Genomic DNA, 23804 nt, shown 5'->3' on the forward strand with positions numbered 1-23804 from the left:
CATTTGGATGCCCAGTCTTCAAGTCTTGCTCATTAATTGAGCGTCCCCTTTTCTAACCTGACCACCGGCACTTTTTTTTTTAACAATGTTTTTAGCCTCTTGGTTCCTCTGACTTAATATTGCCATGACATTAAGTCGGAGGATGTACAGAAAAGCAGTATTTTCGGCTTCTCTGTACACTTTTTTGGGCTGCTCGGAAATTAATGCCTGCTCTGGGCTGGTGTTAATTTCTGAGCATACAAATGTGCAGATGGGGCGCACATTTTGTTTTGTATTCGGGGGGGAATAGCTAATAGCCTCATCAATGTGCGATGAGCACTATTCGTTTCGGGGGTGGGGTTGGACGCACATTTTGGATGCGCTAAACCCCTTATGGTATAAGGGGTTGTGGATGCACGTCCAACCGCGTGTTAAACAGGGCGCCTAGCTGAGCGCGCTTTACTGTGTCGGCCTGTTAGTTTATAAGGTGCCACTCGACTCCTGTCTTTTTTTCTTATACTTACCTGTCCTTTTACTTTCTCTGATTCCCTCTTAATTTGAAGTCCTTGCACCATGGTCAGAGGTTCAAAGGTCTTCAGAATTCCTCTCAGAGTTTGGGGTCCCCCTCGACATTGCCTGGTCCTCTGGGTCTTTAAAGAGTTAGTTGATGAACTGGCTTGGTTTCTGAAAACTTCCCATTTCATAGAGGTTTCCTTAAATATCTCTTACTTTATTGGGAGATATTCTGGTAGCTGTAAGTAGTGCCTTGCTAACATGTTTGCAGTTGAGGGAGTCTGGTTGGGGTGCCAATGACTTGTGGGCTCATTACCATGGTAGAGTCTGTTATCCTATCCCACATCCTCACCCATATTTGTACAATGCTGAAATGTGCTGGCTATTTCCAATATTGGTGTTTAGTCTTTATCAGAATTTCCAGCTTGTTTACTTTTTAATATTCTTTTTGAGGCCTCCCCCTTCAGGCTTTAGGTGCAAGGAAAACAAACCAAGTATCCTGCCTAATTATCCTATTCCTAATTTAAACCTATTTTCTGTTAGCCACCCAAGCTCTGTCATAACACTATTATTGATAATTTAGATTTCTTGATTTTATTGTTTGATGCTTTATGAGGAATGGTGGTGTTTCTGTTTTTCCATTGTTGCACTGCACACAGACTTTGGCTTATTGCGGTTTTCAGTTCACTTTTTGGCTGCACGTTTCTATTTAGACTTTATGGTCTCTTTAATTTGCATTTGGTGAGGGTCTGTGTTCTCTGAGGAAGAAGGGCTCAAGACAGAGACAGAAAGTGTGAGTCAGAGACAGATATATAGAGAGAGACTGATACAGATAAACAAGATCTTTGTTTTTTAATGCAGTGGAAAAGGGCGTTGGGTGTGGGAAAGTATGGGAGATTTATATCACATTTCAGCAACACCAGGAACCAAAGGTTACCCATGTACCTTTAGGCCAGCATATTTTCCTGCTAGACTTACCCGGGTAAGATTTTAATCAGGTTGTGCACAATCTGGCTAAACTTAAGCCCCACCCCCCAGAATGCCTCTCACAGTCCAATTTATCTGGCTAATGACTTACCCAGGTACAATTTAGTCAGTTAAAACAGGGAAAATATACAGTTCAAGGTATTTGTCCAGGTAACTTCAAAGTTACCCACACAAAACCAGTTGAATATCAACCTCTAACAGCCGAATTTTAAATTGTGATGAGGGTTCCGTTCAGAGTTCGGTTGGTAGGTTGCTCCACAGTGTGGGGCCTGCTATTGAAATTGAGCGTTCTCGTGTTGCGGTGAGGTGAGCTTGTTTGATGGAGGGGATTGTAAGTAGTCCAGTGTTTTTAGAACGCAGGTTTCTTTGAGAGGTGTAAGGATGAAGGGTGTCCTTTAGCCAGTCAGTCTCTTCATTGTTGATGGATTTGTGCATGAGGGTAAGGGCTTTATATTGGATTCTGTAGGTTAAGGGGAGCCAGTGGAGTTCTTTCAGTATGGGGATGATGTGTGTGGAGCGCTTGCTGTTTGTGAGGGACCTGGCTGTTGCATTTTGCAGTAGCTGGAGTGGCTTGAGGGTAGAGGCTGGGAGTCCGAGGAGCATGGAGTTACAATAGTCGAGTTTAGATAGTATGAGGGCCTGGAGTATTGAACGGTAGTCTTGAGTGAGTAGCAGGGGTTTGATTTTTTTGAGAACTTGAAGTTTAAAATAGCCCTCTTTTATTACTGAGTTTATGAAGGTTTTCAGATTGAGCTCGGAGTCTAGTGTGATGCCTAGGTCTCTTACAGTTGCAATAATTTGGCTTTTGTTTTGAGTGGAAGAATGGTCTTGGATATTCCATGCGGGTGGATTATTAGGCAGAACTAGGTATCATTCATTACATATATGCTGATGACATTCAGCTAATTCTACCGGTAGAAGAAACAATTGAAAAGACACTGAACTTTGTAATGTTATACCTAGATATAATAAAACAACTTCTAAACCAAATGGAACTAGTAATTAATATCGAAAAAACAGAATTTATACATCTTAATGAAAAAACATTGAAATAATTCAGAATTCCATCAAACTTAAAAATGATAAAACAGTAGAACTATCTGAGAAAGCTCGAAACCTAGGAGTAATTATCGACACGGAACTCAGCCTTAAGCAACACATTTCACTGAAGGTTAGAGAAGGCTATGCCAAATTAATGGTCCTTAGGAGACTAAAACCCTTATTAACTCAAGCACACTTTCGAACAGTTCTACAAGCACTAATATTCGCCAGCACAGACTATTGTAACACACTTTTCCTAGGATTACTATATGCAACACTAAGACCACTACAAATACTACAGAACTCGGCTGCCAGAATACTCACTGGAAAAAGCAGAAGGGATCATATCACTCAAACACTTGCCGATTTACACTGGCTACCAATAGAACAAAGAGTGCAATTTAAAAAGCTTTGCACAATTCATAAACTAATCAATGACGAAAATGCTGATTGGCTAAACACTGCATTATGATTGCATGTTCCCCAAAGAAATCTCAGATCATCCAATAAAGCTCTACTAACCATACCCTCAGTCAAAACAGCAAAACTGACCCAAGTTAGAGAGAGAGCACTATCTCTAGCTGGCCCAATATTATGGAACACAATGCCACTCGAAATAAGATTAATGAAAGATTTAAAACTCTTAAAAAAAAAGCTTAAAAACTTGGCTCTTCAAAAAAGCCTTTCACAGTGAGGTCAATGAGTAAGAACACCTACACACAGCAGAAAGTCACCTAAAAACATAATTGTTTACTTTATTTTTATCATTATTTATTTATTTATTTTACATTTTTATATACCGCAATTCATGCATCAAAGTTACATATCATTTCGGTTTACATTACAACAATAACAAGCATATAAGAATGCAATTACATTAAAACAGGGGAGTGAACTAGGATAAGAGTGAACAGGGTAAAAACCATAACTTATAAAATCATAGATATGTTGTGAGTCTTTTGAGCGATAATAATAATAATCAAGTATTAATTTAAGAGAAGGACAGTATAAGACATTTATTTTTATTTATTTATTTATTTTAAGTTTTTCTATACCGGCATTCGCAATAAATATCACATCATGTCGGTTTACAATTAACAAGTGTAGAGGGAACAAAAGGTCATAAATAACATTAAATAACATAAATAATAATGGTAGTAGTAATAGTAAACATTAAACAAGTGAAAGTTAAGGGTTGCAGTTACAATAAAACAAGGGAGTAATATAACTTGGAACAGAGAAAAGAAGCTGGGGTTTTAATAGAGAGTACATATATGCCTATCAATGCAATTGAGGCAATAATGAATTGCCCTGATGCTGTAGAGTTAATTGCCATGTTAAGGCAGAGTCTAAGTGACTAGTCAAAGACGGATTAAGGTTCAGTTTAGGTCCGGAAATGCTTTCATAAATAGCCACGTTTTGAGTCTTTTCCTAAATGTGGGGAGGCAGGGTTCCTGTCGCAAATCTGGTGGGATGGAGTTCCACAGTGTTGGTCCTGCGGTGGAAAAAGCCCTGTCTCTGGCTGTTATGTGCCGCATGGTTTTGGAATGTGGTACTTGTAGGGATTCTCTGTAGGACTCTCTGATTGGTCTGTTGGAAGTGAATTTTTTGAGAGGAATTTGAAGGTTGAGCTGAGAGTGTTGATGTATGGTTTTGTAAATAATGGTTATGGACTTATATATGATTCTGTAGTGAATTGGCAGCCAGTGTAGGTCTTTGAGAATTGGTGATATGTGGTCTCTTCTCCGAGTGTTTGTTAATATTCTTGCAGCCGTGTTTTGAACCATCTGAAGGGGTTTAGTGTGAGATGAGGGAAGACCTAATAGTAAAGAGTTGCAGTAATCTAGTTTAGCGAAGATTATTGATTGAAGAATAGATCTGTAGTCATGAGAGTGAAACAGTGGTCTTATTCTTTTTAAGACTTGGAGTTTATAGAAGCAGTCCTTAGTAGTTTGATTTATGAATGATTTTAGGCTTATATATGACATATATATAGGACATATATGATTATCCTATTAATCATATAAATGGAAATTCCAATCTACCTTCCATTTGATACCATTAGCCATAATATCCTCCTAAATGTCTAACTGAAATTGGAATCACTGGTGTCGCCCTTGACTGGTTCAAGTCCTATCTCACCAATCGAAACTTTAAAATCAAACTAGGTAACCACGAGTCCAAAGTTGTTCCCCTTGATCAAGGAGTTCCTCAAGGCTCCTCCCTGTCCTCCACCCTCTTTAACATTTACATCCTTTCCCTCTGCCATCTCCTATCCAGCCTCAAGCTTCCCCACTATATATATGCTGATGACGTGCAGATACTTATTCCCATATCTGACACGCTCCCAAATGCTATGAACATCTGGTCTTCCACACTTCTCTCAATCAACAAACTCCTAACCACTATCCACCTTGCCCTGAACACTGCGAAAACTGAAATCATGCTTATCTCACCCCAAAGTCATCCCAACACTAACCCCCTGCCTCTCCCCCAATCTCATTCAATCCCATTCGCCCAACAACTACGAGACCTAGGGGTCATCCTGGATAATCACATCAACCTTAAGAAATTCATAAGCAACACTCTGAAAGACTGTTTCTTTAAACTACACACACTAAAAAAACTGAAACCCTTACTCCACCCCCCAGACTTCTGTACAGTACTTCAAACAACCATATTCTCCAAACTTGATTACTGTAACTCACTCCTCCTAGGCTTACCTAAAAATTCTATCCATCCTTTACAAATATTACAAAACACAGCCGCGCGGATCCTCACCAACACACACAAAAGCACACACATAACACCCGTATTAAAGGAACTACACTGGCTCCCAATTGCATCCCACATTCAATATAAGACTCTCTCTATCATGCACAAAGCACTGTACAATCCAGAGATGAACTGGCATAACGACTCCCTTAGCTTCCGCCAAGCTTCCAAACCCACTAGACAACAATACCTCGCCACCATTCAGACCCCCTCACCCAAAATCACCAGCCTGGCCTCCACTAGAGCACGTGCGCTCTCGGTAGCCGGCCCGGCCCTTTGGAACACAATGCCAGTAGAGCTACGCCAGGAGGACTGCCAAAAACCATTCAAACAAAAACTAAAGACTTGGCTGTTCACAAAAGCCTACACCTAAGCCCAATTAGCATGCACTTCCACCTAGTCACGCCATCTGCCCCCCAAAAGCTCTCTTCCCGATCAATTCAGACCCATCAGCCTACTCAACCAAATCCACTATATCTTTTTCTTATTTTTGCTATTGATATGCTTTCTCTCCTTCGGATATACTATCAGCAATTTATACTACACTTAGCTTTAGCATTCCACTTTTGTCGCATGTTATGTAAATAATTTTGCAGTTCAATGCATTTAACCCCTGTACATAGTTCTTCTGTATATAGTTATATACATATTCTTCTGCTCCCCCAGTTGCTGTTTATAGTTGCCGTTTATGATGTCCATTTTACCCTTGCCTGTTCTATGTAAAATGCCCTACATGTGTTAGTTTTTTTGTTATGCTGTGAACCGATGTGATATCTTGAATGAATGTCGGTATCTAAAACCAATAAATAAATAAATAAATAAATATATTATTGAAACATGTAACCGTAAAATTTATTGGCACACCCTAGATAATTCATAAACCAAACCAAAATTATTTACGTGCCTAATTGTAAACTGTTGTGATGGTGCATTACTATACGACGGTATAGAAAAGTTTTCAAATAAATAAATAAATAAATATTAGAGATGTGTAGGATTTCAGTTTTCGAGTGGTTGAGGGTGAGTTATATTTGTGATAGGAGTTTTTCTATTTGAGCCAGGGTGGAGTTCCATTGTAGGAGGGTGTTCTGTAAGTCTTCTTTCGTGGGTAGGAGTATTTGGACATCATCAATATAAAGTATTGTAGGCCCAGGTCGGTGAGGAGTTTGCATAGTGGGAGCATGTAAATGTTGAACAGGGTGGAGGAAAGTGATGATCCTTGGGGAACTGTTTTGATTCTTTGTTGTTGAAGGTTACTTTGAAGGATCTGTTAGTTAGATAGGAGTGAACCATTTGATTGTGGTACCGTCTAGTCCAATCTCGCTTAGTCTGGATAGGAGGGTGTTGTGATTGACAGTGTCGAATGTGGCAGATATGTCCAGTAGTATAAGAAGGTAGGTTTGTCTGGCGTCAAGACCTCTGAGTGCTGAGTCGGCAAGGGAAAGTAGGAGGGTCTCCGTGCTGAGTGTTTTTCTGAATCCGTGTTGCAATGGGTATAGTATTTTTTGGGATTCCAGGTGTTCGGAGAGTTGATGGTTGACAGATTTTTCCATGATTTTTGCGATGAAGGAGAGGTTTGAAATGGGTCTGAAGTTTGTAGAGTCGTTGGTGTCTAGGTGTGGTTTTTTTTATTGTAGGTTTGATGATGGCGCATTTAAGTGCTTCGGGGAAGTTTCCTTGCTCTAGGGATATAGTGATGATGTCAGCTATAGGTTTGGCTATGATATCTGGTATTAATTTCAAGGTTGTGATTGGTATGGGGTCGAGAGGGTGTGTGGCTGGCTTTATTTTTTGTATGATTTTTTTATTTCCGTGGATGCTATGGGTTCAAAGGTGGACCAGGTGGGGACGGTTGTGAGTTGGGAAGTCATTATATCCTTGGTAGTTTGAGGGGTGGGTGTTGTTAGTTTGGAGACTCTGTCCAGGTTATGGAGGTGTTCTCATTGGAGGGTGGGGTTTGGATGGGTTGAGTAAGCTTGGTGACAAAATTGAAGAGGGCTCTTGGGTTATATTGGTGATCGTGGATTTTCTTTGCGTAGTATTTTCGTTTGGCTTGGTCTATGTCAGTTTTGTAGATGTGAAGAATGTTTTTGTATTTGTCCAGGTGGGTTGGGGTGGGATCTTTTCTCCATTTTGTTTCAGCTTGTCGGAGTGTTCGTTTGATGATTTTCAGCTCATGTTTGTACCATGGCACTTTGAAGGAGCTCCCAGTTTTGATTTCTTTGGTGATGATAGGGCATTTTGATTTTGCGATTTCAGCATTGATGGTTAGCCATGAGTTGGTGGCTGTGTTTGCAATGTTGAGGTTAAGGTTTTTTTAATGCAGAGGGTAGGGCTTCTGCGATGTCTTGACTGGGGCATGGTTTGGGGAATTTGATATATTTTTTGTTGTAACTGGTTTCAGTGTGGTTGATTTTGTGTTGGAGTGTGGTGTGGATCAGTTTGTGGTCAGACCATGGGATGTTGGTTGTTGAGGGGGGATTGTTGGTGCATGATGTTTTGTTGTTGATGAATATGAGGTCAAGTGTGTGGTCAGATTTGTGCGTTGGTGTGTTTACTATTTGTTTGAAACCGATGGCTGACATGGTTTCATGCAGGAGTTTGCATGTGGGGGGACTGTGGGGTAGAGATATCTAGGGGGAACCCTGCCTTTCTCGCATCCTTCAAACTGCAGCACTTCAGAGTTCTCATTTGCGAGGGTGCACGGGAAGCCTGGGAGGGAGCATTGATTATGCCTCTCTGCAGCCTCTCATGTGTACGGTGCTATTACAGGAAGCTTAGAGGGATGAGGGAGGATTCAACCTTTTTACTGTCCTTCACAGCTCTCATTTGTGTAGTGTGGATGACATGAACACTGCGTAGGAGAGGGAAGCATGGGTCTCCTTTGTGCACTCTACATGACATGAACCTGGAGGGGGGATCCTGCCTTATATGTATTTATTTTATTTATTTATGTTTATATACTGTCATTCTATATAAAATACAATCACTATGGTTTTCAAGAAAATAAAACATTCATAAAATTTGATAGACAGTACATCTCTCATTTGTGCAGTTTGCATGACATTTATCCTGAGGATTCCTACCCCCTGCCCCACTTCGGATCCTGGCATCTCTCATTTGTGCAGTGTGCTCTGGGTGTGTGTGTGTGTGTAGGAGGGGGGGGGGATTGATTCTGTCTCATTGCAGCTCCTGGCATCTCTCATTTGTGCTGTGTGCTGAGGTGGGGGGGATTGATTCTGTCTCATTGCAGCTCCTGGCATCTCTCATTTGTGCTGTGTGCTGGGGGGGGATTGATTCTGTCTCATTGCAGCTCCTGGCATCTCTCATTTGTGCTGTGTGCTGGGGGGGGGGGGATTGATTCTGTCTCATTGCAGCTCCTGGCATCTCTCATTTGTGCTGTGTGCTGGGGGGGGGGGGGGATTGATTCTGTCTCATTGCAGCTCCTGGCATCTCTCATTTGTGCTGTGTGCTGGGGGGGGGGGGGAGAGAGATTGATTCTGTCTCAATGCAGCTCCTGGCATCTCTCATTTGTGCTGTGTGCTCTGGGGGGGGGGGGGGGGAAGAGAGATTGATTCTGTCTCAATGCAGCTCCTGGCATCTCTCATTTGTGCTGTGTGCTGGGGGGGGGATTGATTCTGTCTCATTGCAGCTCCTGGCATCTCTCATTTGTGCTGTGTGTTGGGGGGGGGATTGATTCTGTCTCATTGCAGCTCCTGGCATCTCTCATTTGTGCTGTGTGCTGGGGGGGGGGGATTGATTCTGTCTCATTGCAGCTCCTGGCATCTCTCATTTGTGCTGGGGGGGGGGGGGGAGAGAGAGATTGATTCTGTCTCAATGCAGCTCCTGGCATCTCTCATTTGTGCTGTGTGCTGGGGGGGAGGGGGAGAGAGATTGATTCTGTCTCAATGCAGCTCCTGGTATCTCTCATTTGTGCTGTGTACTGGGGGGGGGGGGGAGAGAGATTGATTCAGTCTCAATGCAGCTCCTGGCATCTCTCATTTGTGCTGTGTGCTGGGGGGGGGGAGAGATTGATTCTGTCTCAATGCAGCTCCTGGCATATCTCATTTGTGCTGTGTGCTGGGGGGGGGGGGGGGGGGAGAGAGAGATTGATTCTGTCTCAATGCAGCTCCTGGCATATCTCATTTGTGCTGTGTGCTGGGGGGGGGGGGAGAGATTGATTCTGTCTCAATGCAGCTCCTGGCATCTCTCACTTGTGCTGTGTGCTCTGGGGGGGGGGGGGGGGGGGGGAGAGAGAGATTGATTCTGTCTCATTGCAGCTCCTGGCATCTCTCATTTGTGCTGGGGGGGGGGGGGGATTGATTCTGTCTCATTGCAGCTCCTGGCATCTCTCATTTGTGCTGTGTGCTCTGGGGGAGAGAGAGAGATTGATTCTGTCTCATTGCAGCTCCTGGCATCTCTCATTTGTGCTGTGTGCTCTGGGGGGGAGAGAGAGATTGATTCTGTCTCATTGCAGCTCCTGGCATCTCTCATTTGTGCTGTGTGCTCTGGGGGGGAGAGAGAGATTGATTCTGTCTCATTGCAGCTCCTGGCATCTCTCATTTGTGCTGTGTGCTCTGGGGAGGAGAGAGAGATTGATTCTGTCTCATTGCAGCTCCTGGCATCTCTCATTTGTGCTGTGTGCGGGGGGGGGGGGGGGGATTGGTTCTGTCTCATTGCAGCTCCTGGCACCTCTCATTTGTGCAATGTGCACTGCCTGTCTGCGGTTTCAGGTTTCACTTCCTCTGCAAGCTACTCCCAAATTCCTTCTCTCTCCCGTCCGGCTCCGCCGCCAGACGCAGGTAAAGGAGGGAGTCAGGAAGGATGAAGGCAGCAGCGTTGGCGCTCTCCATCTGCATCGTTGCCCTCCCCCGCCTCCTGCGGGCCCGGCTGCTGCGGGACGGCGAGGAGGGCTTCGCCGAGTGCAATGAATTCTTTCCCGGGGAGCAGCCACCGGAGGGCTTCGCCGAGGACTCCTGCGTCAAAATCTGCCACCAACAGGGCGGCGAGCGGCGCTTCGCGACCCTCTACAGCACCAGGCACAAACTGCCCGTCTATTCGGCCTTCAAGTACAAAGAGGCCGCGGGGGCCGAGGCGAGGAGCTGGCTGATCGAGCCCCAGGTAAGAGTCCCGCAGCCCGGAGATCGCACCCACCCAGGCTCTAGGGCAACCACCACCACCACCTCCTCCTGCCCTGCCCTTCCTTTCGCATTTCCAGCCGTGGGGTGGGATGGACGTGCATCCCGGGAAAGGGCGGAATGGATTTAGGGAGTGCGCGTCCCGAGCCTGGGATGGTGGTAAGGTGCAGCATTGGTGACGGGAGGAGGAGCCCTCCTGGTGAAAACGCCCGGGGATGAGCTTTTGACAGCTTGAATCAGGCGCAGGGGTTGCGCGGGTGCCGCCTCGGCTGTGCCTCTCTCAGCAAATTGATAAGAGCCTGTGAGGCTCCGGCACGGTCAGCACCCGTTCCTGTCACTTGGTACAGCAGGAGGAGCCTTTGGATGAAGTCAGATCGGAATATTTCCGGATCTCAGCCCACAGCTGCACACCCTGTGGGGTTGGTGGGCCAGCGCGCAAAGGTCCCTCCCCGCCAGCGCTACTCCTTTCCCGCGCAGAGCCCCTCCCCCATCCCTTGGGTGGTGCCACAGAGAGGGAAGCTTTCCAGGCACTGATAAAATCAGTTCTTTCCCCCCTGAAAACCGGCGCACATATTATCCTGCCCCTATCCCTGTTTTTTGATCAGCCTTCCTTAGTAACTGGTTGCATGATTTTTGAGTTTCAAAATCGGAGAACCTGGAAAAAGGGTTAGGTTGTTTGACCGAACATCATTTTTATACTTAATTATGTTCTTTGGGTAGCTAAAAAAAATGCTTTGAATTGTAAATCCACATGTCATACAAGAGCAGAAGTTAGTGCAAGCTGTGAAAAAACAAACAAACAACCCAACAACAAATAAACCCTTGAAGTATTCAGAGTGCTATTGTTTTGAGTGTGGAGAAACTTGTGTTTAATAATATTCATCAGTCATACACAACAACAAAAACCCAACAACAATCCTTAGCAGTTAAATATCAGTACAGTCTCTCAGAGGAAACATACTAGTGTAGTTATGAGTTTATAGTTGGATGGTGTGCCACAGCTCATAGTGCTAGGGTGTGGCAGTGAGGTCAGACCCTGCATGGGTCTCTTTCACATCAGTAGTTCAGACACAATGTCACAATGGCGTCACATTCACATCAGTCCAGCGGACTATCAGTGAAGTATCCAGAGCCCCTAACAGTGAATGCTGGCACGAGGACAGATGGTAATTAAGTAGCAGGGTGACTTCATTAAAGCAAATGTGCCTAGGTCATCGGCATAGAGAGACTATTTATCTGTGAAATGTTGAGAGGACCAAAAAGAGAACTGGTAGGGAAAAGGGCCAAGCAATTTATAAAAAAAAAAAAGGGGGGGGGGAGCTGGTAAAATAAAACTCCTTCCCTCCCCCCCCCGAAATAAAAAGATTTTCCAAGTAACATCATAGAATTCAGATATAGGCACAAAGCCTGAAAATTCAGAATTTGGGGAAGCCCAGCACTTTTAGATTAGCATTTCTTTGCATTGTCATGATATGGGTTTCTAGGACATCTAAAAAAAAATAAAAAATGGGAGCATGATCAGAAGTGAGTTTAACACCCAAGCTTGTAGTCTGACAAACTGAGATCTCTTGAAATGAATAGGAATTATATGAGGCAATTACAGTGGATGAAGCAGTGAAGCAGATGATTATGGTTGCAGAGGTATATATTCAGGTCATTGAAGCAAGGGGACTGAAATAGACTCCGGAGCACAGGTAAACATGGTAAGATACAACAGGAAATTTCCAAGCGAGCAACCAACTACTAGAACTGGATGATGCCTGCAATGATTTCGGCATTCGGAAAGAAACAAGTCCATTGCCAGCAGCTCCTGTATATATTTTTTAAATACAAGATCCCAAGTCCAAGTGTTCTTAATTTTGGGAATAATGTGGAAGTTTAGTGCCGTCCCTTCTGATGCTGGTGGACTTTCAGTGCTGCAGTGTTTTATATGCTGCTACGAGTTTTCATGACATTTCATTCACAAAGCTGCATTCATGTATGAGAAAGTTCCTTATTTGGCTTTATGTTTTGCTAAATTTTTACCCACACCACCACCACCACAAAGCCAGAGATCAGCAAGGGCAGGCCAGTTTGTTTCAGTAGTGACCATGCGCTTGGTGATACTTGGAAGCAGGTGATACAGAAATATAGAATTAACCTTATGGCTACTCTGTGCCCTATCCTGAAAGGTATTTTCTTATTTCTTTTTTTTTTTTTTTTTAGTTTCCATAAGCAAAGCTTCCCTATCTGGTTGGACATATTTCCAGAACTGAAAACCCAGACTTTACTAGTAGCCACCACAGTAACTGATGTCAGGATTGGGACAAGCCTCGTTTGTAAGCCAGGCCTGATCCAGTCTGATGCCCCTGGTGCTGATTTCAAGTAGAAGAAGCAGGGCTACAGCTCCCGGAGTGCTTTGTGATGTCAGTTATTAAACAAGGACAGGCTAAAAGGCTTCCTCCAGGAGCTTGGTCATTGGATGGGGAGCCTTCAGTGGCACCTGTGTGGGCTCCAGTATGTGCAGAAGTGTGTTCAGGATTACTGTGAAGGAGCGGTGGGGATTTTAGAGCTGAGCCACTGGTGGGGATGGATGGGCAATAGATTGGCCTTTTCCTGCCTTCTAAGAGCATAAAAATTACCTTACTGGGTCAGACCGAGGGTCCATCAAGCCCAGCATCCTGTTTCCAACCGTGACCAATCCAGGTTATATGTACCTAGCAAGTACCCAACCATTAAATAGATCCCGTGCAACCGATATCAGTAATAAACAGTGGCTATTTCCTTAGTCAACATGAGTAACAGTAGTTTATGTACTTCTCCAGGATCTTATCCAAACCTTTATTAAACCCAGCTACACTAACTACCTTAACTACATCCTCTGAAAATGAATTCCAGAGCTTAATTGTGCATTGAGTGAAAAATAATTTTCTCCAATTTGTTTTAAATGTGCTACTTGCTAACTTCATGGAATGCCCCCTAGTCTTTGTATTATCTGAAAGAGTAAATAACTGATTCATATATACCCGTTCAAATCCTTTCATGATTTTGTAGACCTCTATCATACCCCTGACAGCTGTCTCTTCTCCAAGTTGAACAACCTTAACCTCTTTAGCCTTTCCTCATAAGGGAGCAGTTCCATGCCCTTTATCATTTTGGTTGCCCTTCTCTGTATCTTCTCCAGTGTAACTAAATATTTTGTGAGATGCAGCGACCAGAGTTGCATACAGTATTCAAGGTGCGGTCTCACCATGGAGTGATACAGAAGCACATTATGACATTCTCCATTTTAATCAATATTCCCTTCCTAATAATTCCTAATATTGTTTGCTTTTTTGACCGCTGCAGCACACTAGGTTAATGATTTCAGTGTATTATCCACTATGACACCTAGATTTTTTCCTGGGTGGTAACTCTTAATATGGAACCTTACATCATATAACTACAGCATGGATTATTTTTTCCTATATGCATCACTTTGCACTTGTCTTGCAAGATGATGCATATATAGACTTGTCTTGCAATTTATCACATTCCACTTGTGATTTAACTACTCTGAATAATTTTATGTCATCTGCAAATTTGATTACCTCGCTCATCGTACCCCTTTCCAGCAAATGATTGTGCTTTTTCCTATTTTCTTCAGATGGATCCTTCTTCCAGCTTTTGAAGGAAATTATTTTGGTTAAAATAGCCCCTTTCACCTCGTCTTTTAACCATGCCGGCAATCGTTTGGCCTTCCTTCCACCTTTCTTAATGTGTGGAATACATCTGGACCGCATTTCTAAGATGGTATTTTTAAACCATTCCACGTCTTAACCTTTATAGCTGCACTTTTCAGATTTTTTTTCCATTTTCCTCATTTTATCAGTTTCCCTTTTGAAAGTTTAGTGCTAGAGCCGTGGCTTTACTTCTTGTCCCCCTTCCTGTCATTAATTCAAATTGGATCATGTTATAATCGCTATTGCCCAGTGACCCCACTACCATTACCTCTCGTACCAAATCCTGCATTGAACAAAGAATTAGATCTAAAATAGCTCCCTCTCTTATCGGTTCCTGAACCGATTGCTCCATGAAGCAGTCATTTATTCCATCCAGGAACTTAATCTCTCCAGCGTGTCCTGAGGTTACATTTACCCGGTTAACTCTTGCTTCTGTTTCTGGAGTATTCCTCAGCAGCTCTGCAATAACAACACAGGAACCCCGAGGATTAGTCTGGATCAGGGTGGGCTGACCCAGAGCCCAAACTCTCGACTTTAACACAGCAAGAACACTAAACACTGAAACAAAACTCACTGGGTCCTTTGGTAACCCTGGGCCTGGGAGCTCTCAATTAAATCACACATATTTTAACATCTCGAGCTGCAAGTCAGGTTCCTCCCATGCCCCAAAGAATTTGCTGGAGATGTCATGCATGGGGGAAGGACGTAGGGCGAGGTTACCTTTCCACTCCCTAATTCTAATGCATTACTTGTTTCAGAGCTTCAAAGAGCCTGGCAGAAAACCCACGGTGTTTGCAGAAAAGAGCGAGAAAAGGCATTAAAAGCCAACTGGAAGGTTTGCTGTTCTGAAAGGCCCATTAAGCACAAAATCCCCTCTAGCTCAGGGTTAAAAAAAACCAGGCAGCCTGGGCTTCCCTTGCCAAGGAGGCTTGCAGCCTTCCTTGCTGATGGCAGGAGAAGTCTGAGTTTGGATGCCTGAGAGGGAAAACTATGCGAGAAAGTATTTGAACTCGCTAAAAAAAGGCTCTGTAGTCCAAGGTGGGGGGTGAGGGGGAAGATTTATGCTGCTTTCTTGATAGCAAACAACTCGAGATTTCTGGAGGCTGGCAGCATGTCTTTTCTTGCAGCTTTTCCTTGGGTTATTTTTTGCTGTTCCAAGAGTCTCTGAGCAGTGAATTGTAGCTCTGCAGGGGCATTTGGCAGCCCCTTTCCCACACTGCAGCTGCAGGGAATGCCAGAGGAGGAGCAGATTGAAAGGTTTGTGTTTAGCCAGCTGTACTGGGGGGGGGGGGGGGAGAGAGATGGGGAGAGCACAAAAGGTTAAAGGTGCAGGCAATGCACTCTGATGTAAGAGCTGTGAAAGATGCTGAGCAGCCTGCCTAAAAGGAACACAGAAGATATGCTGTACAGCAACTGGGAAATTAGCTGTAAGATTGTTAAAGCATTTGAAGGGCATCCAACTGGCTTCCCATGCTCCTAGAGGGATTACAGTCATTCTGCAATATCAGAAGTCAACTTTCTCCTATTACAGTAAAAATAGTTTTTAATAAAATGTCTTTTTAACAAAACGAAACAAAAACATGGTGATTCAAAATCACAGTCTCCTATAGCAGGTGATTAGGCTTCATGTACTGTGATTTTTTTTTAAATGCACTTTAGTCCTGTATTAAAAGGAAGTAAGCGATGTATGCTTCTCATTCTGTAACAGATATATACACACACACACACACACACGTCATTGACTAAAATAATTAGGGGAAGACCCCGTGAAAGGAGCCCCGTGCAGGCTAGTGATGGGCTCCGCTTTGGACACCCTCCCCCGAAGCCAGAGGCCTTTCCTGGTAGACTTAAAAGCTTGGGAGTAGCAGTGCGCCAAAGCCGCACACCTAAGGGACACACCCCCTCTGCACGATTTTGGTTCCTTCTGATTCCTGTTCGGCCCCTGGAAGGCATGGGAAAGAAAAGAAACAGTTTTTCCCAACTGAACCTACTGCTACCCATTTGTTATCTCAGCCCACCTTAGAGTCTCTCAGTTTTTTTGACACAAGCTGATCGTGCAGCACTAGGAGGGAATTCCTCAGTGTAAAATGTCACCACCACATCTCTAAGCCATGTTTGTCCCCAGGCTCCTCAGGCGCTTAATGTATGACTATGTCTAATGATATATTGTAACCGAAACTTTGACGGCACCTGTTAGAATGTACTATAGTACACTTTTACCTACATTAAATATGTGCCTACATGTAAACCGTTGCGATGGTATTTAACTTAGCAACGGTATAGAAAAGTTTTTAAATAAATAAAATAAAATATTTCAGTCGGCGATTGGGGGTTGAAGAATCAAGGGCTGGTTGGAGAATCCCCTGTTGCTTGTTTACCATCGCCTACCCATAGAATGGCCAAGGTCTCTACTCGTGTTCAAGTGAGGAGGCCCGAGCCCTTAGCATTAGATGTTCATGGACTGCTATCACAAGGCTGGAATGTACCCTAACTCAGAGGATTGACTCTGCATTGGTTAACCTTGAAGGTGTGACTACCCAGACTCAGACCGACTCCCAGGTGATCAAAGCAGATTTCACAGACTAAGGAGAAATGTTCCACTATATCTGACTCCAGTGTCTCTATAATTAAAGTTCTTGCTTCACTATGCTACCAGATGGAGAACACAGGGAATTATAATAGAAGATAAAATTTGAGGTTTTTTTACATTTCCCAAAGTGTCCCTCGACCGGAGATGTTTAAAAATTTCTTAAACTGTCTAAAGAAGCTGTTCCTAATGGGGCGGATTTTAAAAGGAGCGCAAATAGCCTACTTTTGTTTGCGCTCCAGGCGCAAACAAAAGTACGCTGGATTTTAGTAGATACGCGCGGAGCCGCGCGTATCTGCTAAAAACCTGGATCGGCGCGCGCAAGGCTATGGATTTTGTATAGCCGGCGCGCGCCGAGCCGCGCAGCCTACCCCCATTCCCTCCGAAATCGGAGCGGCCTTGGAGGGAATCCTCTAACGCCCTCCCCTCACCTTCCCCTCCCTTCCTCTACCTAACCCACCCACCCGGCCCTGTCTACACCTCCCCCTTACCTTTCTCCGGGGATTTACGCCTCCCGGAGGGAGGCGTAAATCCCCGCGCGCGAGCGGGCCTCCTGCGCGCCGGGCAGCGACCTGGGGGCGGGTACGGAGGGCGCGGCCACGCCCCCGGACCGCCCCAGGCCATAGCCACACCCCCATACCCGCCCCCAAAACGCTGCCGACACGCCCCCGAAACGCCGCGACGACCGGGCCCGCCCCCGACACGCCCCCTTGGAGAACCCCGGGACTTACGCGAGTCCCGGGGCTCTGCGCGCGCCGGTAGGCCTATGTAAAATAGGCCTACCAGCACGCAGGGCCCTGCTCGCCTAAATCCGCCCGGTTTTGGGCGGATTTAGGCGAGCAGGGCTCTTAAAATCCGCCCCAATGTGAATAAGATATATTTGCCTGAATCCAGTGTTTCATTTTTAAGGGAAACGGCTGTAGCTGCTCCTAGTTCGTTTGACTGAAGAAACAGCAAGGGAGGCTTCCAAACAAAGCCGTGGGGGCAACAGTACAGAATTAGCAGCCAAATGTCCGATCTGGATTTCTTTATTGAACAGAGAAACAAATTTGAAAATAAGCCCGACTCAGGCCGAGTTTTGCCCTCTTTCAATGGGGCTGCGTCAGGGGCTCAAATTTATCGTTTTGTAGTTACTGAGTGTCCAGGTTTCAAATGTAAATGTACATCAAATGGTCTCAAGTCAAAAAAATATATATCCTGTGCCGCAGTGTGATTGATGAGCAGTGCTCTCCAATGTATTTGATGCGCTACAGGATCTTAAATACACATCAGCAATTCCGTCTCTCTCTAATCGCATGAGAGAAAACTGTATACCATGGAGACTCGGTATATGCAAATGTATCTCATGCATATTCATGGTGGATATCCTGAGAGCCCGACTGGCTGGGGGGGGGGGGGGGGGGGGGGTCCCCAGGACAGCTTTGGGAAGCCCTGTGCCAGAGTAGCCAGGGCCATGAAGGGAAGGCGAGGAGAGAACCGTGCCATTGGAGGAAACCCTTCACTTACAGTAAATGAAGATCCATGCCTCCCCGGCTTTAAACTTCCCTTGGCAATGGGCAAAGTTGGAGCAGGTTCTGATGGCTTTGAACATGGCATCTTCCCTAACCATTTGGGTGGCTGCAAATTGTTGGGCAAGGGTCTTAGGTACATTTGGGTAGTGCAAATATGGACCTTAACCTGGATTTTAAAGTTAAAAGCATGCAGAAGTAGCTGATGAGTGAAAAATCTAAAAAGCACTCCAATAGCACAAGAAAATGGCAGCAGGCCAGGCAAATGCTAAAGAATATAAATAAAGTTTCAATATTGCAAAGAAATTCTAAAATACAAGGATTGTTTTAGGTTTAGACGGCACATGGCACATGGCACATGCAAAGAGTCTTGCATGCAAACACTCATACGTGAGAGCCAAAGGGAAGAAATGGGCCACAAAATGCAGCTCCCGAATCTCATTTTAAGTAAAAGAAGAGTGGAAAAAAAATAGTGTAGCAGTCACCCCTTGCACTCCCTTCAGGATCCAACTCTTGGGACCTCACATGGGTTCAATTCGTCTTCCAGCACATGGGCAATGAGCCTCTAGACAACTGAGCTTTTCCCTGAACTGCTTTCTTTGAATGTCTTACCAGCCAACCACCCATGGCAGTGGTTGCCAGACTGTGGGTCAGGACTCCAGTTGGGGGTAACAAAATCAGTGGATGGTGGTCTCCTAAAAAAAAATGGGTCCCACTCCCTCCTCCTGCACCGGCTCCCTGTACAGAGGGCCAGGGACCCTTAACACACACTGGCCCAAAAGCCCAGTGCTGACCGCTGCGACTTCTCTGCTTTAGGTGAATGGAGGAGGAGAAGGAGCAGTGGAGGTCCTGGTATTTTGTCTTGGCCATTGCCTGGGCTTATCTGAATTTTCAAATGTTAAAACGGGGTTAAAGCAGACAAACGTTTGGGCCACGCCGACCCAGGGAATAGCTTGGGATTTCTCCGAATACAAACCACAGCACCGATTTACTTTTCCTATAAGTGATTCACAGGAGCATTTCATACTGTACTGTACCCCACCCCCGCTCCCTCCTATCAGGAAGCCCTAGTCGCTAGGGAACTTAGCTCTTACTTTCTCCCAGGCCCTCTTGCTGTGCTTCAAAACAAGGTTGTTGGTTTTTTTTTTAACTTGATGCCACACCCAGCAGGTAATTAATTAGTTGACAGTTGTAACAAACCAGTTCTTGGCAGAAAACTGACAATATCCTTGCCCCAGTATAGAAATTTGTGCATCATGACAACTGAGTTCTGCAAAACTGGGAGCTCCTCAGGATGTTAGCTTCCTTAAGGACGGTAGTGAAAGATTAATGACAGAGAAATCAAGTAGGAATAAACGTCATATTATGGAAAATAGCGCTTGACTAGATTCAACCTTTTCTTAATTTCCTCAGGTGACAGCAGAATTTCTGGGCTCCCTAAATACACAACTGTTTCTCCAAGGTTACACACCACAAGGCATGATTCTTCATGGGCCGCAAACAGGTCTAATGCTCAGCATAACCAAAATATGCAATGGGACTTCATTTTTAGAACCAAATATAGCTGATACTTATTTATTTATTTATACGGTCATTGTGACTTGGAGTCAAGAATCCTTGCCATAAAACACCTCCCCCTGGGGTCTAGCATGGGGATTGAACCTTGGAAAACTCTCCACGGCAATGCCAAGCAGTGGCACAGGGACCGGTGGAGACATGGGCAGCGGGCATCAGCACCAGGTTTAACTCTCTTTGCTCCATAACGTCTAGCAGCACATCAAAGAGCACATGACCACGCTGGTTCTGAAAACCAGCACTTTCTTTCTGCTCTCACGTAAATCAGTGTTTCAGAGAAGGCCTAGAAAGCTGGAAGAAAGGCGCTTTTATTTTTGAATCTGTACGAACTAGTGAATTGGCTGAGAATAAGTGGTAAAGACTGTAAATGCCATCGTGGGAGGTCCCCAAACATCATGCAGTACAGCAAAACTCAAAATGAATTTCCCCTCACTCCAGCTGACTTCTAGGGAACATAAGAACATGAGATGTGCCATGCAGAGTCAGATCAAAGGTCCATCGAGGCCAGACCCCAAAGAGTAGGTCCAGTTCCTGTCGCTGACTCCCAGGGATAAATGTACTGGTTTATGGACGTTTCCTCCAGGAACTTGTCCAAACCCCTTGCCTTGACCTGTCTTCCAGCAATAAATTCCACACCGTAATTGCGCATTGACTGAAAAAATATTTTTTGTGATTTGTCTTAAATCTTCTACCTGTTACTTTCATAGAGTGTTGGTAATCCAACCCATTCATGATTTTATAAACTTCCATCATATCCCCTTAGTCATCTCAAATTGAAGAACGCTAAAATGTTTAGTCTTTCTTCATAAGTTCCACCCCCTTTATCATTTTTATTGCCCTTCTCCCTACCTTTTCTAGTTCTGCTTTAACTTTTTTGAGATGGGGTGATAAGAACTGCACCCAGTACTCAAGGTGTGGTCAGAGGTATTATGATATTCTGTTTATTTTCCATTTCTTTCTGAATCATTCTTAACATTCTATTAACTCTGATGTGCTGAAAAAAGTGCGAAAACGGAATATAAATCTAAAATAAATAAATAAATAAAAATGCTTTTTTTTGACCACTGATGCATACTGAGCTGATGATTTCTACATAAAGTCCACAATGATGCCGCGCGATCGTCCTAATACAAAGCCCAACATTGCGTACCAAAAGTTAGGATTTTTTTCTCCCTATGTGCATAACTTTGCACTTATCCACATTATGTTTCATCTGCTTTATAGATGCCCAGTCCCTGAGTCTTGCAAGGTCTTTCTGCAGTTCCTCATAATTCACTCGTCTTTTAAGAACTGAATCATTTTGAATAGTAGGAAAATGCCCCACCAGTGCACCACAAACTTCAGATCTCATTTAAGTCAAATGTGTACAAGCCTTTTCTGAGCAGTGAGATATGTCTTCATCCAACAATTTTAATCCTCTATCTGCAACCATTTATAATTTTGGTATTACTGATTTTTAAACTGTCAGTCATGTAAAACATATTATAATATAAGGCTTTGCAGATAATATTTTCTGATTATATACAAATGCATGGAACTTTGCAGCTGAAAAGTGTCCCACTCAGTAACTGTTCTCTGTCATTTTGCAGTTAGATGACCCTGAAAGCAACATTGAGGAAATGATGGATGAAGCAGATGCCACAAATAAAGTGGATGGTCTTGGAACCAATCAGGCTCTGACTGAGGATTACACATCTTCCAATTATCAACCAGAGCCTCTGAACCCTGGCTGTCTTGACGAAGATGATTCCCAGAAAGCTACCTACGCGCTTACCGATACTGTTCCAGTGATGCAAGGTTCCACGGGAGGTTGGTCCACGGATGTTGCACATATAGGAAGAAGGCTGATCCAGCTCTGTGGGGAAGACCTGTACCTTGTGGCAGGGGCTGTGCCTTCTGACTTCAAAATCAAGGACAAAGTGTCAGTGCCTGAGTTTCTTTGGTTGGCAGCCTGTTGTAATACTCCCGAGGCATGGTCCATGGGATTCATTAAAAAAATGACAGACGAAAGCAGCCTAGAAGGCGTGACCGTGGAAGAGCTGGGGAAACGTCTCCCTGGAGGAGCACAGGTTTTCACGGACAACTGCGGTGGGGACCCCAAAAATGCAGAGCAGGAGGAAATATTGAAAACAATAAGCCAACTAAAGTCTACTCAGGGAGTGGCGGCAACAGGACCCTTCTTCTGGACTGTCAGGCTCCTTGCTCACATTCTCATTGGGATTGTGAAAAGTATTTTTTATGTGGTGTGGTTCATTGTCAAGCAGTTTTATAACCTGGTGGCAGGAGGAATCTGCAGCCTGTGCAATGGAGTCATCACTTATATCACAGGGGTCAGCACGGTGCTTTTCAACATTCCTTGCGACACCCTACGTGTTGTAGGAAATATTCTCTGCGGCTTTGTAAAAATTATCGGCAGAGTGCTGACGGTAGTGGGTATGATAATCAGCCCTCCTGTGCACTTTCTCCTCGACATTGCTAGTTTCCCTGTTTACACTATCTGTGCAGTTCCAACTGTTGGCAAAGACATTGCCAGTGGAATTTGTGGCAGCTTGATGCTGATGATAAATGCTGTCATAGGCCTTGTAGATTGCTCTTTTTGTGTTGTCAGCTTTGGGCTGAAAAGGGTTCTCCAACGGGTGATTGGACACACTGAAAGCTATGATGATTCACAATTATAAAAGTAGACTCGTGGGCCTGGCAATAATAGGTTTGGTGTAGAGGAGGTAACGCTTTACAGTTACTGGTCGATCACTGTCAAATTTCTGCGGTACCTCTCTCTTCTCACACTGTTAATCAGGTCTTGATCTCGTTTGATGTTCAGTAATTCCACAGGAACTCCCTTAGCATTGCTTAATGCCCGCTTACTGAAAAGAGTCTGGATTATGCAACTGTGGTGACCAGTGGCCCCTGGATATCTAGTCACACAAGCGGGACTGCACATTCACCTTGTGCTAAGTATATTTCTTCCCTGTTTGCATGCAAGGCAAGGACTGTTGCTGAGATCTTTACTTAGAATGAAGCAATAATCCCATAGATATGTTTGCCTGTCTAGTGGCCCAGTGGTGTTATAGAAGATGAGGAAGGCACTCAGTTTGACCTTCCTCTGCTCAGACTTGAAGAAAAACAATTTTTTTTAAATCTTTTGACCAATTTGTGAATTTCTGCAATACTGAGCATCTCCAATACTGCAACCAAGGAGGGCTCGGAGTGTGTGGGGAGGGGGGAGAGGGGGAGGAGGGAGGATTAAACTGCTTTGTATAGCAGTTACCAACTAGGATAAGGTGGCATTAGGGATGGTGGTGGGTTACAGAGAGGAAAGAATCTAATAATAGTTTAGGTGTAGCAAACTTTGGCTTGGATGTCAGCCTTAGCATGCTTGGGTATGCTGTTTATGCTGTCTAATGTTGAAAAACGTCTGTTTCTGTAACATGTGCTAGGGTTTCCGGGCATATCTGTAAGGTGCAATAAAAGATGGCACAATCCAAATTTAGGGGGAAGAAAGGATTCAACATCTGCCATATAGTGTTGTTGTTCTGTGTTGCTTCTCTACTCATTTTGAAAATGATTAAAAACTGTACGCTGCTGCTTGTCCATAAGTAAGGCCTCCTCAGGAATAAGACAGAAAATGTTCTGACCCATGATTATTGCCATTTATAGAGGGCCGTTTTGAAAAATCAGTTATATGGGTAAACTTGCCCACCCTCGCTGTGGGTAAAAGTTTGCATGTTCTAGAACCGTGCTCGTTCTTTTACTCAGGTGGAGTGGAGGCATTGCTGGAGGGGGTGGCAGAGGTAGGGCAGAGGATGCAACAGTGCACGTGGTTTATAAAGGAAAAAGTAGCCACAGGGGGAAAAAACCAGGTGTAAATGTCTACAGGTAGTTTATCCCTGGGCAGTTTTCCACAGGAAAAGTACACGTGTAAGCTCCCTTTGAGTACTAGTGCAAAGTCCATTGGGGAAGAGCACCCGTGGACCTTAAAATTACCCGCACACATTTGAAA

General features: G+C 44.4%; 1 protein-coding gene across 1 annotated transcript; it reads left to right on the plus strand.

The window, feature by feature from the left end:
• Nucleotides 1–10014: 10014 nt before the first annotated feature.
• On the plus strand, nucleotides 10015–23387 carry ENDOD1 (endonuclease domain containing 1). Its single transcript, XM_029602373.1, has 2 exons — nucleotides 10015–10416; nucleotides 21394–23387. The coding sequence occupies exons 1-2, from the start codon at nucleotides 10120–10122 to the stop codon at nucleotides 22480–22482; spliced, it is 1386 nt and encodes a 461-aa protein (XP_029458233.1). The 5' UTR covers nucleotides 10015–10119; the 3' UTR covers nucleotides 22483–23387.
• The last annotated feature ends 417 nt before the right edge of the window (nucleotides 23388–23804 follow it).

This window comes from Rhinatrema bivittatum, chromosome 5, assembly GCF_901001135.1.
Source record: "Rhinatrema bivittatum chromosome 5, aRhiBiv1.1, whole genome shotgun sequence".
Classification (NCBI taxonomy): Eukaryota; Metazoa; Chordata; class Amphibia; order Gymnophiona; family Rhinatrematidae; genus Rhinatrema; species Rhinatrema bivittatum.

Coding starts and splice junctions, on each gene's coding strand:
- ENDOD1 (XM_029602373.1), top strand. CDS start 10,120: ATGAAGGCAGCAGCGTTGGCGCTCTCCATCTGCATCGTTGCCCTCCCC. Junction 10,417..21,393: donor GCTGGCTGATCGAGCCCCAG/GTAAGAGTCCCG, acceptor GTCATTTTGCAG/TTAGATGACCCTGAAAGCAA.